Genomic DNA, 18117 nt, shown 5'->3' on the forward strand with positions numbered 1-18117 from the left:
ACCTTTAATAATGGTGTAATGGTGTATAATGTTAAAAATGACCATTTTTATGAGCTAATTACATCAGTCACAATTTGGCAATAGCATAAGTGCACTTTTCTGCAGACTCATGCTATCAAGAATTAATGAGATGTATTTGTTCAATTGTTATCTGTATTACTTTTACATATCTTCATAAAAAATAAACACCCAGACCCATCAAGAATAAAGCATAAGAGAATAACAGAAGAGCTGATTCAAAATCTTGGGCTTGAGTCAGCTGATCTCAGCAGGCGGATCTCACCAGTCATGAAAATGTGATTCATTTGTTAATATTGGATGAGGTTTATTGAGCTTTAAAGGAAGGCTAAATGATGCGACAAATGATCTCTGAGATCTCTGAAGTCATAATAAGGAAGTGGCTGAAGGATAAAATGTGTTGCCTATTGAAAGCAGAAAGTCCACATTTCCATATATCCAACATACACTGTCCAAAATGATGTAAACACAGCATGGCACTGTGGCCTGTGGAATCTAAATGTCATAATAAGATGATGATGATGCATGTGAAGTTACGCTTTTGAAATTGTTTTATTCAATAAATATCTACATGAAGTAACATCTCAGTACATAGCATAGAAGACAACATGAGTTTGCATAGATCCCTGAGTTTGTATTCCCACATTATACAGAATTATTTACAAGTTAAGATGCACATCAAGACTAACTTTTTGTCCAGTGTCAAATGGCTTATAAAATCATTTATGGCTTTAATATTATTACTGACCTAAAATGAGGAGGCAGCTCATTTTGTGATTATGAAAGCAACAAATCTAAGAAATACAAAAGCCTGAGAGAAACACCCTGCCAAATCCAAGAATTGGGAAATAAACGAGACGAGCATAACCAGAATAAACAATAGCACACATAAGCGGTGTCTCCTTTTGTCCAGCAGATACCCGCCTGCACACATTCATTATACCGTCACATTCATCCCTTTAGATTCACATTGGAGGCTTTATCATGGTTACAACAAGAAAGTATAGAATATTTACAAGAAGATTAACAGACATTATTATCATGATCTTGGGCTTGGCTTGTGAGCAATGACATTTCCCTTATGAACAATAAAATTTGAGATATCATGAAGAGACACCTATTAAGCTGTTCCACGAGCCATGAATGGGAAGTGACATTACAGTGTTTTTGCACATGCACTCATGTCGGAAATCAGCCCACAGTCCACAAAGCCAGTTCCTATTTTGCACTCAGTGGGGAAACTCCAGTGGCAAGTTCTGCCTCACAAAATGACACTGGGCTTTACACCTTAGGGGTGTTTTCGTGTAACACATGGGATTTCAGTTCATAGGGTGGATTCTAGCTGTATACTTGCCTTTGCATGAGCCACATTCTGAGCTTTCATCATCCCATTTAGTAAAAAAGGGAGGAAAAAAAATTCTTGGGTTAGATAAATCCCCAGCTGACCACAGTCCATAACCGGGAACTCATTCTTCGTCAGGAAACTTGAATTTAGCATAGACAATGAGCATGACGATGGACATGACTATACACATTGAACCAATCACGAGGTACGCGATGCCCAGGAACTCATTCTTGCCACCCATCCAGGACACATTGCTGAATACCACCTTCTTTCTCCCGTCAAAGCTAAGAACAGGATAGTCTGGGGACAAATTGTTAAGGATATACAGCAAAAAATGGGAACACATAAAATTCAATATACAAAACTGCGTCAAGATACTGTATTAAACCTCCAGTGGCTTTGCATGGTTTAACCCATTTTACAACAAATCATACATACTTGACATCACTGTCAGATGCTGTGCTTTAGAAATCTGACTTTTTTTCTAGGCACTGACTTCCATTCATTTCACAACTACATCAAAATCAGATAGGACTACACAAGTGAACCGAGGGTCAATATTCTGCCTGTTACTTTTAAATGTATCGTGAAACAAATAGCTATGGCAATGGCTGCCCGAAACAATACATGAGTATTTACATGTATTCAAGGGACTTAATCTTAAACAATAGCAAGGTGCTTTAAGCAAAATGAAAAATGTCTGAGGTATTTTCATAGGCCTTCATAGGTAATCAATCACGTGAAGAATTATTTGCCTAGCTCATTTACTTATGTCAGAAAATTTGCTTGTTTTTTTTTTTGTCCCTCATGTCAAGAAACTCCTGAGTCACTGCATTTGCCCTCCCAAGGTAGAGACAGAACCACACCCAACCAGTAAAACAAGTTAGACTCAGCTGCTGTTGTTGTAACATGAGACAAAGCATGTGGCCATTGCAAAGACTGACCCCTTTACGTAGATTTGAAGCTTTGTACGTCTTCTCATGTGGATTGAACCATGTAAAACATCTTTAACCACACAAATTCTCTTATTTAAAGCATACTCCCTGATGATTTATCATCCAGACTTACATGCTGGTTTAAATAAGGAAAAACAGTGTCTCAAGGACTCAAAATAAAAACATAAGTGGCCATACCTCTGAGTGCCATCCTGAAAGCCATCCCAGAAACTAACAAGTGAAAGGATACTGTAGGCAATTTCAAGGGAGTAGTTTCCGACTGGCAGTCCCTTTGCATAATCCCCCTCTGTGATTCGTCGATACAGCTTTCTGAAATTTGGCAGGGCTGCCCTCCTCATCCACACCAAGAAGTCTTGATTGATGAAGCCGTTGTTAGCAGGGTCTGTGGGGTCCAGCTCATAAGCTGGCTTGGACCAAAATATGGGCTTCACAGTACCTGGAAGTCAAACCTTCAATCAGCTATCATGATTTTCAGACATTAATAACAGAATATGATCTGACTGAGAGGACCCCTTTTTGGCCACTACGTACCACATTAAAACAAGTTACACAAACTCTCTTCAGTACAGCTCCTTTAGCACTTTGTCAAAGCCTTGTGATCACCCAAATCCTTTCAAGCAGATTGGGAATCCTTCATTAAACGCAATCTGCATCATAGCACTACTTAAACAGGACAGGCAGCAAGTTACAGTAAATTTGGCTTAATTTACTACCATTGAAGGCGTTCTTCAGAGGTTCAACAGAGGGATTTCTGTATTTGACGTTGTAGTCTGTCCACCAAGCAATCCCTTTTCCATCGAGGGGCACCTGCTTCTTCACCCCATTGACGATCTGATACAGCTTGAAGGTGTCTTTAAACACAAAAATACTTAAATCAGGCAAATAAACTTCACCCCAAGTCATCACGGACATTTTTAATTCCCTTACGTACCATTGAACATGCTGTTTGTTACTAATCCGCATGGCACAATTGGTTTCTTGTTGCTGTCGTAGGTATAGGGATCACAGGTGTCACTGGGATTCTTCAAGAGAGACAGGAAACAGTGTTTGCATTGATCATATGAACTGCAACAATACAGTATGTTTGACCAAGGTGACAACTTAGCATATATGTACTCAACTCATGCATACCTTCAAAGTCTTTATTTCAATTGAGAACATAGGGGTTTTCGTTTCCTCTTGGAAATCAAAAACACAGTGGTGTGTGTGTGTGTGTGTGTGTGTGTGTGTGTGTGTGAGAGAGTATGTTTTCAATATCCTATGCTGTTAACTCACCGTGAAGTGTTCCAGGTCTCCAAACAGCTGGTCATCATCTTTGGACGCACCATAACTTCTGTAGTTCTGGAAGTAGTTGGACAAACCATAATAAAAGAAGACGGGCCCCTGTGGAGGAAAACAGAATCACAAACAGACAACCGAAGGTCAGAGGCAGGAGTACAGTGCAGCTCAATGAAAACATTTATACGTGTGTGAATGTGTTCGTGCAAAGCTCCAATGATCACAAACCTCGAACAGTCTGCTTATGGAGAAGTCCAGTGTGCACGCACAGTTCTTGGCATCTGAGTCAGAGCACTTGTAGCACGGTGAGTTTTGTTCAACCCCTGTGTAGTCTAACTGTGGAGGAAAGAACAACAAAGGTTATAATCAATTATTGATGGCTATAACACCTATATCCATTGAGTGTTACTGACACCACACCTGTTTAAACCCCATAGTGCAATATCGCTTACAAGTGATAAGTCAGTGAGCAAACAGCAAACAGCAAACAGCAATGCAGGGGTTTGGCCCTACACCTTTTTCTTTCTTCTCAACCATGAAAACACAGATTATTTTAACACAGCTTAAGGTTTGCTCACTTCCACCCAGTAAACACGTTGTCGCTGCTGACATTTCACCCTTAACTCTCAGCTTAGCACCTGCTGATCTGTCTGATCAGCAGCTGCAGTCATACCTCCAACACTTGAATGCTGCGAGAGGTGACAAAGAGGGCGACGCCAATGCCGATGAAGGCCAGGCCGATGAGGACGAACCCTGGGATGACGATGCCAGCGGAGAGCATGGGCTGCCATGCCGGAAGCCTCTGCTGAGTGAAGGCGGTGTTGTCAGGCCGGTTGGCCGACTCCTGCTCCTTCTTCAACATGTTCTAGATTCTGTTGGATAGATTGTTAATCAGGTCTGTATTTGTTAGATATACTGCACCCTACTTCAAGTGTATTAGCCATGACCAATATAAAACACGATCAAATCTAGATGAATGAGCATTTATTTTCCCAGCTGACACTAAAAACTTCCGTATTGCTTATGCTTTTAAGTGTCAGCTCTCATTTGGAGTAACTGTAGGATGCAGACTGCGGCAACAGTTGATAGAACTTATTTATAAAATAGTAAAGGCTTCATATCACACACATAAATCTTGAAACTTTACTACCAGGTACAACCAGATCTGCCGAGGACAACAACACAATAGCGCTGAGTTTTCGCACATTTTTTAAACTCACTGAAGAAGAAGAAGAAGAAATAGTTCAAGAGAGGCATACAGACATATACTATTGATTTACCTGTATTTAAAGCGTTACTTACACACGGTGGGCTCAAAAACGGAGAAACAATGGAGTCGACAAATCATCGGTATGCTTGCCTGAGCGGGCGCGACGGAAAAGCTCACCTTTACCTGTCTACCCCCACATCAGACCACACCCCTACCCCACTACCAGACTGACGTCGGTTTGTTTGCAGAGCAGGACGGAAGCTAGACGGGTCGGGAAAAAAAGAAAGAGAGAATAGAAAAACTGTACAAAACGCTGAATCCCGATCAGCAACAAAATGCAAATTTAACCAAAAATGTAAAAAACACCTAGGACAACAACGCTAATATGTTACCGAAAAGCACCCTGCACCACTAAATCTACACTGCAAAAATATATCCAATACCGTAGTTCTAAGTCGTAAATCCCCGCCTTCTTTTGGATTGACAGTTGTTTCGACGAATCGTTACGCTGAATATGATTGAATAACATTTTCCATCAACCAATCATGAAAGAGTTCATTGAAAACGGACCTGCTACTGTGCCGTCTTTGTGTTGACATCTTCGGATGTTTGAGAGGTAATAATAATATTTTTTTGTATCTAATCCTTACTTTTACTTCATTAAACAATGCTCCCGGACGTTTAATTAAAACTTTACTGTCAGGTTGTCTATTCAGATCCCTTTGCAAGCAAAGCCGGCGCTTTCTTTTTCGCTAGATCGCACCTGCTAACGTTGCTGTGCCTCTGTTAGTACTAGCCTGTTCTCATTGTTAGCGGTGTTAGCTAACGTAGCATGGTCTTGTCAGATAAATTTGAAAGGAGATCGAATTATAAGCGATTCAAATCCATATCGGCAGTACAGCGTGTGTTTCAATGATGATCAAGAGATACAATTTCATATTCATATGTGCTATATGCAGGCCATCGTTAAGAACAAAGCTGCTGTTAAGAAACGCTAGCTAACGTTGATAGCCGTACCAGTCTGCTGCTAGCTTTGCAGTTAACTTGCTAGCTATCAGTTGTCCATTTGGTCAGGATGTCAGTCGTGGCTCTACCAACGTTAACGGCTTAGGTACAACAAAGGTTTCTGACTTACATTTGTCCTCTTCGTAATAATTAATCATTAAGCAGCAGAGTTCTTACAGGCACACGTTTAGCTTTGGCTAACTTAGCTAAGTCATGATACGAAGCTTGAGCTACAGTGCATTTGCTAACAGGTTATCAAAATGTTTAGCTAAATCTTAGTGGATGCAATGTGGAGGGCCAGCATTTATTTTTTGTTCATTTGGTCCTGTTCGTAACCATATTTCTGGTTCTGTCTTCATTTCTTAGTGTTTGAATGGATATTACCAGGTGCACGGAGAAATGGGTAAAACAAGACAAGGTTACTGTAACCATGGAGCCTTCATTTCATAAATCATGACATTCATGCACAGTTAACGTTGCTTCAGTCATCCAGTGTTTCAGAAGGGATATTTGTGGGTGAAGCATCTTCCAAAGCCCGACAGTATTTGCTGGTTGTTAGCCTTTGTTGCAGGTGCGTTCACTGCCCCCAACAGGGTGACCAGTTGACAAAGGGATTTTGAATCAGTGTTTCTAGGAGGAGTTTATTTGTTAAATAAAAACACCAGGAAGTGAGTGATCCCAATCCATGGCGAAAGGTTATTCGCCATTCGCCACGAGTTTTACAGTTTAACTCTTGTAGGCTATATTTTTCTAATTTGTGTGATATTCTTAATTGGGAATACCACAAAAGGCACAAACGTAAAATGTGTTTTGTTTTGTTATTTTCTTTATTTTCAGCACACACTGCCCACACTTCATCATTTTCATCGTTTCTTTCTAAGAACATTTTGAAAGTTTTCATTTCACTGTTGTAACTTAAGCTGTTGTATGGTTCATCTTGATGGGTTTCATCTCATTTCTGTCCCCCCTTTCTTCAGGAGAGGCCTCCAACATCCTCCATGATGCTGTCTAGCAAGAAGTCAGATGCTGGCACCTCTTCCTCCTCCTCTTCATCTTCTGCAGGAGCAGCGGGAGGTGAGAGGGCCCCAGTTTCTGACGCGCAGACTGGCCCGTCAGCCTCAGCTGCTGGCCCAATGGATGTAAAGAAGAAGGAGAGGTCATCCCCCAGTGGGGAGCCCGGAGGAGCTCCTCTGCCCCACCAAGCAGGGCCTGGGGGGATTGACCAAGACTCAGCTGAAGTTCGCAGGACGAGTCGTCGCAAGCGAGCAAAAGTAAACATTTTAGGGTTCTCTTCCCTCCCTGTGCCTACAGGGAGGGAATGCTGCCAGAAAGGATAAGTGCCACTGTATCTTATGACCATTTGTTTGATTTAAAGGATCAATACACAGTCATCATTTAAACTATAGATGAATATTGCTCTGTATCGTAAGTCAGAGGTTCTTACTGGCATGTGTGCACCAGAAGTAATCTGTCATTGTCTTTGCAGTGTGATGTTCATGCTATCTATTCCTTCCCCCTCAGAAAGCTTTCTGAGCTCTTCAGTGACGTGGGAGCACAGCACCAAATCTGGGTTTGTAATGCTGGTTTTAATGATGCTTTTATTGTGCCTACTGTTGCAGGTGGAGTACCGCGAGATGGACGAGAGCCTGGCCAATCTGTCGGAAGACGAATATTACTCTGAGGAGGAGAGGAACGCCAAGGCAGAGAAAGAGAGGAAGCAGGTCATCCCCCCACCGGCGCCGCCAGTTGAGGAAGAGAATGACAGTGAACCAGAGGAACCATCTGGTGAGTCTGAAACTCGATGCATCATGTCAAAGCAGTCAAATGAAGCTGAGGTGTTGTTCGAGGAAAGAAACTTAAAATGCATAATTAAAAGCTCTGGTAAAAAGCTTTTCTGCACGCAAGAATGGATGAAGGCTGTGTTTTGATTCGTAAATCATTGCACAGGAAGACTCTTTCTTCTGATCCTAAATGACACTCAGTGCTGTGAATAGAATAGTGATGTGTAAGTGTATTTTTAGGTGTAGAAGGAGCTGCTTTCCAGAGCCGTCTTCCTCATGACCGAATGACATCCCAGGAAGCCGCCTGCTTCCCTGACATCATCAGCGGTCCCCAGCAGACCCAGAAGGTCTTCCTCTACATCCGCAACCGTACAGTAAGTGCCAGTGTAAACACATTATTTTTGGGTTGGAAGCAGACAGCGGGATCATTGTTGTGAACATATTTTCTTCTGTATTTTAAACCTCATCCAGCTCCAGCTGTGGCTGGATAACCCCAAGATCCAGCTGACCTTTGAGGCCACAGCACAGCAGCTTGAAGCTCCATACAACAGTGAGACATTAGATTTAACACTGCTTTGGTTTTATTTTTCTACATTAATTTTTTCACCCAAGAATATTATAGTCATACAGAAGTTGAGATTTTCTGTGTTTTTGTTCTCTCTTGTAGGTGATGCTGTGCTGGTCCACAGGATACACAGCTACTTAGAAAGGCATGGTCTCATTAACTTTGGCATTTACAAGAGGGTCAAGCCCTTACCCAGTGAGTTCACGTCAATGTCGCACTGATACAATATAACACTAGCCAGTAGCCAGATAGTGGCGTAATGATGCTAATCAACTAATGAACCCCTCCTGCTTGTTGTTGCAGCTAAGAAGACTGGGAAGGTTATAGTGATTGGTGGAGGTGTGTCTGGTCTAGCTGCTGCCAGGCAGCTGCAGAGCTTCGGGATGGATGTCACAGTACTGGAGGCCAGGGTACGTCACAACAGAGTGTTAGTCAATCTGTCGTTTCAGGTGTAATTGTGATTTTGTCGCATGTTCTTAACCAGCTGCTTAATGACTGTAATACATGTGCTAAATTTTCTGAATTGATAGAAATGTGAGATTAGTGCCACCCTTTATGACCTGGCATAGATATGTTTCCAAAGGTTTAGATGATAACCAGTCGAGTCAGATAAACTGGCTTTCTGTCATATTAGTTTGTAATTTCTTCTAATTTCTGATGTTACAGTAGAAAATGTAATCTTAATTTTTCCGTGCAGGACCGCGTTGGAGGCAGAGTGGCCACATTTAGGAAGGGCAATTATGTTGCTGATCTGGGAGCCATGGTGGTGACAGGGCTGGGTAAGACTCAGATCCAGTCTTCTTGTGTTAATACTGAAGTCAGTCAAACATTCAGTCAGAGCGTCCGATAAACCGTTTGTGTCTAATCATGTGTTGTTGGGGTGCAAGTGTTTACATTTTCATTCCACACTTATGGTACAGCAACTGATTTTGCTGCCTCCTGATATGAGTTAGCTTGTGTGATGATGTATTAGATAGAAAACTCACACATGCACTGACCTCTCATATGATTTGAGGATTCTACAGTTACTAAATTCTACCAGTAGAGGGGGGTTGCTCTCCATGTTTACGTTGTGTGTGTGTGTGTGTGTTTTGCTTGTTTAGGAGGGAATCCCATGGCAGTGATCAGTAAGCAGGTTAACATGGAGCTGGCCAAGATCAAGCAGAAGTGTCCACTGTATGAAGCCAATGGTCAGGCTGTAAGTATGATGAATTGTCTTGATCAGCACTTTGAGTTGCCTTTCGTTCATTATCCAGCCATAGCCAAGCTTCTCAGGGTATTCTCATGTTAAACAAGTAGGATTCTTTTGAGTGTTTAAATAGTTTTTGCAAAAATCCCACTTTTTTTTTTTTTACATAGAAATTCCTTGCTAGATGGCAAGAGGCTAATGGCAGAATGGGAATGCATGTGCAAAAAAATCTGTTATACAGACATGTTTAGCTGAGCATTAGGTGAATTTTACAGACAAACAGTTCACTCCCAGAATACCTGTGTAGCTGCAGCTGCATCAGTGTATCCACTAATGCATGTTGTGCTGCAGAACCTTGTGTTGTTTACTTCCTTTAATAGAAGATGTTTATGGATGCACAAGAGTCTCCTCCTGGCATGGAAGTGCTCTGTGTCTGGGTTTATAGCTCTTCTCTGAGCATGTTGTTGTCCCGAGGCAGGGATCTGGCTTTCCATGAGCCACAAAAACACAATGAACGGTGGATTCGTTTAACTGCTTACCCTTGCGTGTCATCAACAACAGCTCCCAGTTCCTCTCAGAACAGAGCAGACCAGAAAACCGATATAGCCTAATGCAATTAGACTGGAAATAAACAGCGTTTTTCCCTCCCGTTTTTTTTTTTTGTTCTGTCCGTCAAGTGGCAGCAACAGTAGTAGGATGTTTAGGTTCACGTTCAGGGCACTTCCACTGAAGTAGACACTAGCCAGCAGGGCTCTTGAAGCATCCACATCATGTGTAACTGGTTTCCTCTTCCGCAGGAAAAGGCAAATTAAATGTACATGTTTTACTTCTGTGCAAACCTGTTTGAGGTTGAAGTTGTGTTTACTTAATATGTTCTCTCTCTCTTTCTCCCCCCTCTTGTCTTCTTAACGCCATCCTTGTTCATCTTTTGGTGAACTTCTGAAGGGTGAACGGTGCACAAGCGTATGTATTAGTTTATTTACTTAATACATTATTTTAACTTTTAAAAATCAGGTCCACCTGTTTTACTCTGAAGATTACGAGAGAAAGAAATGAGCAGCTCATGAGTCTGGCATGCTTTTCCTGCTGAATAGATTCCATCATTGTGACTGATTGTCCGCTGTCTTCCTTCTTTGTGGTTGTGTGTGCATCCAGGTGCCAAAAGAAAAAGATGAGATGGTGGAGCAGGAGTTCAACAGGTTGCTGGAGGCCACCTCCTACCTCAGCCACCAGCTGGACTTCAACTTCCTCAACAACAAGCCTGTTTCTCTGGGACAGGCCCTGGAGGTGGTCATACAGTGAGTATGGCGTAAACTGCATGAGCTCACACGCGGGAGATGGTGCGAGATGAGTCCTGCACATGTGGACCAAAAGAAGAGATGTGTACAAACACATGCACACGCACAATTTAATCATAGTCTTGTGTCTGTGTGTGTGCGCAGGCTGCAGGAGAAGCACGTAAAGGACGAGCAGATAGAACACTGGAAGAAGATTGTAAAGACTCAGGAAGATCTCAGGGATCTTCTCAACAAGGTGAGCACAAAGTGTCAAGTTTTTGGATTCCCAGTAGCTGCACAAAACTTCGCCTGCAGGCCGAGTAGTACACTTGCAAATTGAGCCTTAGTAAAACACAGAAACAGTCTTCAAATTCTTTCTCATCTCTCGTCGCTTCCTGTTTTCTTTCCGGTCATGCACTCATGACGTCCTTCCTCTCCCTCTCCGTTTATTGCACCTTTTTCAGATGGTGGCCACTAAGGAACGGGTTAAGGAGCTCCATCAGCAGTATAAAGAGGCCAGTGAAGTCAAACCACCCAGAGACATCACGGCTGAGTTCCTGGTGAAGAGCAAGCACCGCGACCTCATGGCGCTCTGCAAGGTGAGCTCAAACACGATGCTGGGAAAAGAGAAATGTCATCATCACAAAGCTGAAGGGGACAGTTAAAATAGAGCTCTTACATCTCCTTACACTTCCTATAGATATTTACAAGCCGCGTGCGGTTATCGAGACTGGTTGTTATCCAGAGCAGATTCCCGTGTGACACTTTCATGACTTCCTGAGATCTCTTAGAAATCAGGCTGCAAGACTTAAAATACTTTAGCCAAAGCAGTTTGAAAGTTTAAAAGCTAACTATTTGTGTTTGTGGTGGTGTGGGTATTACATAGTGTCTGTGTTTTCAGTGGCTGTAATTTGAACTACTTTGACACAATATTAGATGTCCTGGGTTAATTATTAGGTGTCAGAAGGTCAACCAGGACAGTTTGCAGGACAGAAACACAGTCATTTTTTTTCTGAGAGACGACCAAAAGCATCAAATAATTTGTAACAGTATTATAATGCAGCAGTCGTAGCATGTGAAGTGGATATTTTATGGGCTACTAGGTCAGGGTGGATTCCTCACAGAATTTTAATGCCGTGCTATCCAAGTGAACCAGCCAGGCCTGTGTTTAAGTGGTTTAATGCCCCGGTAGGATGTATTATTAGAGCAAGTGCTGCAGTTTTATTTTTGGTTCAGATAAATCACCTCCACTACTGCGATGTGTGTATTTTAGAAGGAGCTTTTAGTTGGTTTAAACACAGCTGGTGTCTGAACTGGATTTGTCTGCTCCCCATCCGCCGTCTGAGAAACCACTTCAAGGTCTTGAATCACGGTCTGACTGGCTTTATGTCTGCGGATGTACACACACAGTTTCAGCGAGACAGAATGAGCGTTGAAGAGAGAGTGTGTGTGTGTGTGCGTGTGTTCATGACATGCATGACTACACCATATAACAAGATTTTAAGGCCGGTGAGGGATGGCTGTGTCAGGATATTTTCCAGTATTCTTTCCCTTTTAGTGTTCTCCCAGGTCAGCGTGCGAGCCTGGAGGCGTCATTAGGATGTCCTGAGGCCTGGCGTGGTAGGTGGTACTACCAGACTCTGAGCTGCTGCCATAGTTGGTTCTGTTGTGGTGAACTGATGGACAGGTTGAGTCAGCCCTTTCTGTCAAGACTGCTTGTCCTTTCTACATGAGCTGAAACCCTCTGGGTGTGTACTTTGTACACACACACACACACACGCACATGCATTCAACACACGCTCACCTTGTTAAACGCGTCTCCAGCTCCTGAAGTGTGACACCAGTTCACTTTGATGTGAAACACAGTTTTTTGATTATTATTTGTACTCATTATCAGTGTATTAGCAAATAAGTAATCCACATAGTTTTCATTGTATCAGTGTGCTCCAGCAGAGATGAAATACATGGATGAAATGAACGTGCGTGTTCATCTCCCTGCTGTCTGCCCTGTCCCCCGTGTAGGAGTACGATGAGCTGGTGGAGATGCAGGTCAAGCTGGAGGAGAAGCTGCAGGAGCTGGAGGCCAATCCGCCCAGGTAACCGATCCCTCTGAACACCCCCTCCTCTCCTGCTCCTCCTTCTCTTTTCATTCAGTGTCGTGTTATTTAGCAGTCTGTCAGCCGGTAAAGAGGGATGAGTGTGTAGTGGCAACAGAGAAATGGAGCTTGTCTCCCCGTGTGTTCACCCATCTTTTCTTAGCATGCAGACATTCTTTGATTTAATGGTTAAATCTCACTCTTATTTGTTTTCCTGTTTTAATGAGGGGAAAAACTAGCATTAGTGATGAACTGTTAATGCAGACCTTTATGGATTGTTCTAATAAGGAGCTATCCAGACTAAGTATGTGCGTAATGTCAGCCAGTCCTTAATGGTTATAAAAATAATGACCTGTTGCAGCCCTGCAGCTTGTAGCAGGAGATGTTTGCCTGTGTATGTTCTGTGGCTATTTGCCAGTATTTTAGCTTTGAGTAAATATTTTGTGTTCACCAGTTTGATTTCAGCTTCTCCAGCCTGTGCATGAGTGAACCTGTCCCTCTGAAGCAGCACTCAGTAAACATTAAAACCCTTCTTTTCCCACAGCGATGTTTACCTGTCATCCAGGGATCGGCAGATCCTCGACTGGCACTTTGCCAATCTGGAGTTTGCCAACGCCACGCCCCTCTCCACCCTTTCACTCAAACATTGGGATCAGGTATATACATGTACCCAGTCTGAAATGTCATAACTGTGTAGTCCCAGGCTTGTATTGCAAAGATACTCACACCTTTCACAAACTCATGTGTGTAAGAAGTTATTAGTAGTTTAACTGTGAGATACTTCTGCTCACTTCATTGTGCTGCTACGATAACAGGTTATTTATTTATCGATAGGATGACGACTTTGAGTTCACTGGCAGCCACCTGACAGTAAGGAATGGTTACTCATGTGTTCCTGTGGCCCTGGCTGAAGGCTTGGACATCAAACTAAACACAGCAGTGCGTCAGGTCCGATACACAGCCTCTGGTACGTGCACAGGATCGTGTGTGAGCTCACGAGTTCCACTGTTAACTTCGTATCTCGATGTTTATATGGATGTTAAGTGTGTGTCAAACATTCATCTGTTCATCCTGCAGGCTGTGAGGTGATCGCCGTCAACACTCGCTCCACGACCCAGACCTTCATCTACAAGTGCGATGCTGTGCTGTGCACCCTGCCTCTGGGCGTGCTGAAGCAGCAGCCCCCCGCTGTGCAGTTCGTCCCACCGCTGCCTGAGTGGAAGACGTCGGCTATACAGAGGATGGGCTTCGGCAACCTCAACAAGGTTGTGCTTCTAAATATGCAATACTTCTAAATAGGTTTATATCATTAAGCGGCTCACCAAACCTGAACATGTTCGATTGTCGAGATGGCCGAAAGCAGTCTGATGTTAAAGCCAGGTGCCATCTGCCACATTTTCTGCACACCTGTGCAGACTCTCCGGTCTTGAAATGAGTCATCATGCGCAAATCAGAGCTCAAGTCAGGTCTTAAATCATGTAGTGTGTTTCCAGCAGAAGTGAGGATTTGGTTCCTCAGGGAGAATTCCTGCTGCTGGAAGAGCTGCAGTTTCTTTATGCGAGGAACACGACCTTCAGCGGTAGAGAGATCAAAAAACGAAGAGTATTCAGAATTTGGTTCCTTGCAGGGTTCATATATCATTGTCCAAGTTAGCAGCACGCTGCATAAACAGATCCCCTTCCTCCTTCCTGTTGTATTTTCCCAGATAAATCCCAATATGTGTTGATACTGAGCGCAGACGACAAAGAATTCCCTCCTGCCCAGGCTCTAGGTGATATTGCTGTATCCTGGCTTACATCTGGGCTTAGGTGTATAATGAGAAGTGGGATCGAAAGGGTGGCACAGGCAGTGTGTTAGGAGGGGAGAGGCAGTCAGAGCGTGGTGGCGTGCGAACGAAAGATGCTTTTCGCCTGTGTGTCGGTAATCCGATCCGAGTGCTCGCTCTGCATCACTCCTGGACCACCGGCTCTCTCCGTCGCTGAGCGTCATCTGCAGCAGAGTTTATCTCTAATTCTACCGCAGCACGCAGACGAGTACTGCATCATTATGCAATCTGAGCTGCTACTAGTGCTGCATCTCCAGCAGAGGGCGCTCTGCCATTCACACATTGATTACTGTGAAGCAGTGAATGTGCGGCGCTCCACAGGCAGTCGAGCGTTTGATTAAAAGAAGCACTTTGATTGCTGTGTGACTGTTTTTATTTTGCGCTCCTCCCTGTCTGCAGGTGGTGTTGTGTTTTGACCGCGTGTTCTGGGATCCCAGCGTCAACCTGTTCGGTCACGTCGGCTCCACCACAGCAAGTCGGGGCGAACTCTTCCTCTTCTGGAACCTCTACAAAGGTGACAAGAGATGCCTTTTTGTAGTTTCACGCTGCTGTTGTAGAGTATTTGATGTAGACTGGTGTGGTGCTCAGATGTCAACCTATGGCCTTTCCTTCTCTAATGCATCCAGTTGTTCCTTTTCTCTCCTCAGCCCCGATCCTACTGGCTCTGATGGCCGGGGAGGCCGCCGGCATCATGGAGAACATCAGCGATGACGTGATCGTTGGACGCTGCCTGGCCATCCTCAAAGGAATATTTGGAAGCAGCGCTGTGCCACAGGTACACGACTCTCACGCCAAACCCTTATTTTTAATACTTCAATGTCCAGCAGTTTGTTTTTAGGCATCCATCTGTATCGTTTTTGATATGTAACAGGTGAGAAAGGACTGCTGAAATGCAACCCTCTCCTCCTTTTTGGTCGCTCCAAGCACCAGTACCATAACAGCACTGATAAACACTTATCAGAATCCAAGCAGTGGCTGACTTGATTGGGTTTTCACAACCGACCGCTCACTTGACCACACGGAGCTGAACTAAACATGCCACAGGGTGAAAATATAATTCAATGAACTGCCCAGCCCTGCCTTGACCTTTCACTTCTACTTCGTGAACTCAAGTCCACACGCCAAACTGTTTGTTCCTGTCAAACTCGATGTCCACATAATGTGACGTAGCTGGCAGCTTTGTTCACATACAACTTCATTACATTTGCCGTTTACAGAAATGTAGCGGTGGGTTGAATTTCTGAAGCTCCTTCATTAGTGTTTTCTCTGGTTTTTCCATTACTTTAAGTGGAATGTCAAGTTCGTTCCTGAGGCGACCCCCACAACCAGCGCAGCTTTGCACAGCGAGCACATGTGAAAGGCACTCAGAAGCGGAGTCGCAGCCAAACCACGCATCGTTCTAAATCATTTGCTTATGGTTTCAAATGGGATAAAATCGTATGCGTTGAGGCCAGCGTTGGAACTGTTTGCCATCCAGCTGTTTACAGGTCCCTCCAGTGTCATCACGGAAAACTCCTCAAAACTATGTGTTGTTGTTTGTTGTCATGGCAGCCAAAGGAAACCGTGGTCACTCGTTGGCGCGCAGACCCCTGGGCCCGGGGCTCCTACTCGTACGTCGCGGCAGGTTCTTCGGGCAACGACTACGACCTCATGGCGCAGCCCATCACGCCCGGCCCCGCTATACCAGGAGCCTCACAGGTGAGCGCACAAACGCCGAGGAGCCCTGAGTGTTGAGCGTCTGGGTGAGAATGTCATTGTGTGTGTGTGTGTGTGTGTGTGTGTGTGTGTGTGTGAGTGTGAGAAAGCGAGGGAGAGAAGGCATCCCAGCCCTGACCACAATATTTAACCAAACCAAAGCAGAGCAGTTTATTCCCCACACAGATGTTTTTTGGGCTGTTTTGATGTTGGCACGCTGATTGATGTGAACAAGTCATATTTATGTGCTGCCTGATGAGCTCTGGCAGTTTACTACCACACTTTTTCCTCTCTCATCACTCCCCTGTTTGCTTTTAATTCCTCCATATGTTGGGACAATCCAGCATCGATCTCAGTGTGGTTTTTCTTCTCTCTCCCCCCCCCCACCCCTCCTCAGCCCGTCCCTCGCCTCTTCTTCTCCGGGGAGCACACGATCAGGAATTACCCCGCCACGGTCCACGGCGCCCTGCTCAGCGGGCTCCGCGAGGCCGGACGCATTGCCGATCAGTTCCTGGGTGCCATGTACACACTCCCCCGACAGGCCACTCCCACGGCGGCCAGCAACCCTCAGCAGGCTCAGCCCACCCCCAGCGTCTGAGGACGCCTCCCCCAGAGAGAATCCACAAGTTTACCCGGAAACTGTCGATATTTCTGTATGTGAAAGATCGTGGAAGTCCCACAACTTAGCATCTCTGCCTTTACTCAAGTAACGACACTGTAAGGATTCATTTTCCGGCTTTACATAAGATGTGAAATTGAGATTCCTTAACTGGAGCATATCAGTCGCTTTTGTAGACCGATGTAACATACTACAAAGACTTGGTTGAAGAAGAAATCCCAATATTGTTGCGTACTAATAATAAGTAATAACTCATCTAAGACTTTATAAATATGTCATTTCCCAGTCTTAAAACCAGAAGCATGGCATTACGTTTGGTACTCGGAGTGATTGAGTGTATTTGATTCCATGTGGAGCATGTCTGCAGAACCCAGCATCTATTTATACGCCCCTGTCTAAATACTAAATGTACACACAGCCTTGAACCAGTTATCATATAAGACCGAAGACCAACTCAGTAGCACAGCGCCAGTCCACTAAAACTGTTCTGCTTATCTAAGGAAGAGACGTTTCCCTCTGGAGTCGTCTCGGTTGTCTTAAAACGTTGCTGTGTGCCGTAGCTGTACGCCTCCGAAATTTACTTTCTACCATTTAGGTTGCAGAGTGTAGTGAAAATAGTTTTATGAAAAGACAGATATGTTGAAAGAATTGTGAATGTTTTTTGTTTCCATAGCAGTTTAAGTATTTTATTATGGTTGTCATCACATACTTTTTTATATTGTCAATGGTTTTGTTATTAAAAGACAGAAAATTGCAACTCGAAACCGGCGTGTTTTTTCCAGGCTCAATCGGACTAAGTGTTTCCTGTGCTGCTCTCACCTGAGGATGTGCAGTTTTTGTACATGTATGTGCAAAAATAACATGTCTGCTTCTGCTTTGACCCCCCACTGACCCCGCTTCATCGCAGGCCTGGCTGCCTCCCAGGGTCTGTGGTACTGTGTGTGTGTGTGTGTGTGTGTGAGGGAGAGATGAGGGTCCCTGGCAGCAGCTCCACATAGTGGGGGATCTGATGAATGAGGGGGGAGATTAAAATGGTCAACCATGAGCTATGAGCCTTTCTGTGGAGTTGTATTTCAGAGCTCTGTGCCCCTCTGTTTCCATGCGCTCTTGAGCGTCACAGGCCTTGTTTTCCCTCAGAGATGCGGTTATTATTATCGTGACCAAAGGAGATGTTTGATGTAACAACAGTAATTTGAGCTGGGGTTTTGGACTGCAGCACTCCGGCATTTTCACCTCCCTGGTAAACCATAGGCTCAGG

At 44.1% G+C, this 18117-nt stretch overlaps 2 protein-coding genes across 8 annotated transcripts; one reads left to right on the forward strand and one right to left on the reverse strand.

The window, feature by feature from the left end:
• Positions 1-540: 540 nt before the first annotated feature.
• Positions 541-5220, reverse strand: tmem30b (transmembrane protein 30B). Of its 2 annotated transcripts, none has more exons than XM_076748819.1 (8): positions 4878-5193; positions 4271-4469; positions 3826-3933; positions 3595-3702; positions 3251-3341; positions 3033-3170; positions 2549-2755; positions 541-1663 (listed from the first exon to the last, which is right to left on the reverse strand). In XM_076748819.1, exons 2-8 carry the CDS (start codon positions 4457-4459, stop codon positions 1485-1487), a joined length of 1020 nt encoding a protein of 339 aa, XP_076604934.1. In that variant the 5' UTR covers positions 4460-4469; positions 4878-5193; the 3' UTR covers positions 541-1484. The 2 variants fall into 2 exon arrangements, with proteins under 2 accessions (XP_076604934.1, XP_076604932.1); XM_076748817.1 differs by having other exon boundaries at positions 542-1663; positions 4900-5220.
• A 138-nt stretch (positions 5221-5358) lies between these two features.
• On the forward strand, positions 5359-17616 carry kdm1a (lysine (K)-specific demethylase 1a). Of its 6 annotated transcripts, none has more exons than XM_076748968.1 (22): positions 5359-5423; positions 6179-6215; positions 6790-7083; positions 7432-7597; positions 7834-7967; positions 8065-8143; positions 8261-8353; positions 8462-8568; positions 8856-8937; positions 9262-9356; positions 10293-10310; positions 10503-10645; positions 10790-10880; positions 11089-11223; positions 12647-12720; positions 13265-13376; positions 13555-13687; positions 13798-13985; positions 14945-15059; positions 15193-15320; positions 16097-16243; positions 16638-17616. In XM_076748968.1, exons 2-22 carry the CDS (start codon positions 6186-6188, stop codon positions 16836-16838), a joined length of 2565 nt encoding a protein of 854 aa, XP_076605083.1. In that variant the 5' UTR covers positions 5359-5423; positions 6179-6185; the 3' UTR covers positions 16839-17616. The 6 variants fall into 6 exon arrangements, with proteins under 6 accessions (XP_076605083.1, XP_076605082.1, XP_076605079.1 ...); XM_076748967.1 differs by having other exon boundaries at positions 5366-5423; positions 7429-7597; XM_076748964.1 differs by having other exon boundaries at positions 5373-5423; positions 6179-6230; positions 7429-7597.
• The last annotated feature ends 501 nt before the right edge of the window (positions 17617-18117 follow it).

This window comes from Chaetodon auriga, chromosome 14 (assembly GCF_051107435.1).
Source record: "Chaetodon auriga isolate fChaAug3 chromosome 14, fChaAug3.hap1, whole genome shotgun sequence".
Classification (NCBI taxonomy): Eukaryota; Metazoa; Chordata; class Actinopteri; order Chaetodontiformes; family Chaetodontidae; genus Chaetodon; species Chaetodon auriga.

Coding starts and splice junctions, on each gene's coding strand:
- tmem30b (XM_076748819.1), bottom strand. CDS start 4,459: ATGTTGAAGAAGGAGCAGGAGTCGGCCAACCGGCCTGACAACACCGCC. Junction 2,756..3,032: donor TCTGAAGAACGCCTTCAATG/GTAGTAAATTAA, acceptor TTTGACTTCCAG/GTACTGTGAAGCCCATATTT. Junction 1,664..2,548: donor CTCCCTTGAAATTGCCTACA/GTATCCTTTCAC, acceptor ATTTGTCCCCAG/ACTATCCTGTTCTTAGCTTT.
- kdm1a (XM_076748964.1), top strand. CDS start 6,186: ATGGATATTACCAGGTGCACGGAGAAATGGGTAAAACAAGACAAG. Junction 8,144..8,260: donor GCTTGAAGCTCCATACAACA/GTGAGACATTAG, acceptor TCTCTCTTGTAG/GTGATGCTGTGCTGGTCCAC. Junction 16,244..16,637: donor CTATACCAGGAGCCTCACAG/GTGAGCGCACAA, acceptor ACCCCTCCTCAG/CCCGTCCCTCGCCTCTTCTT.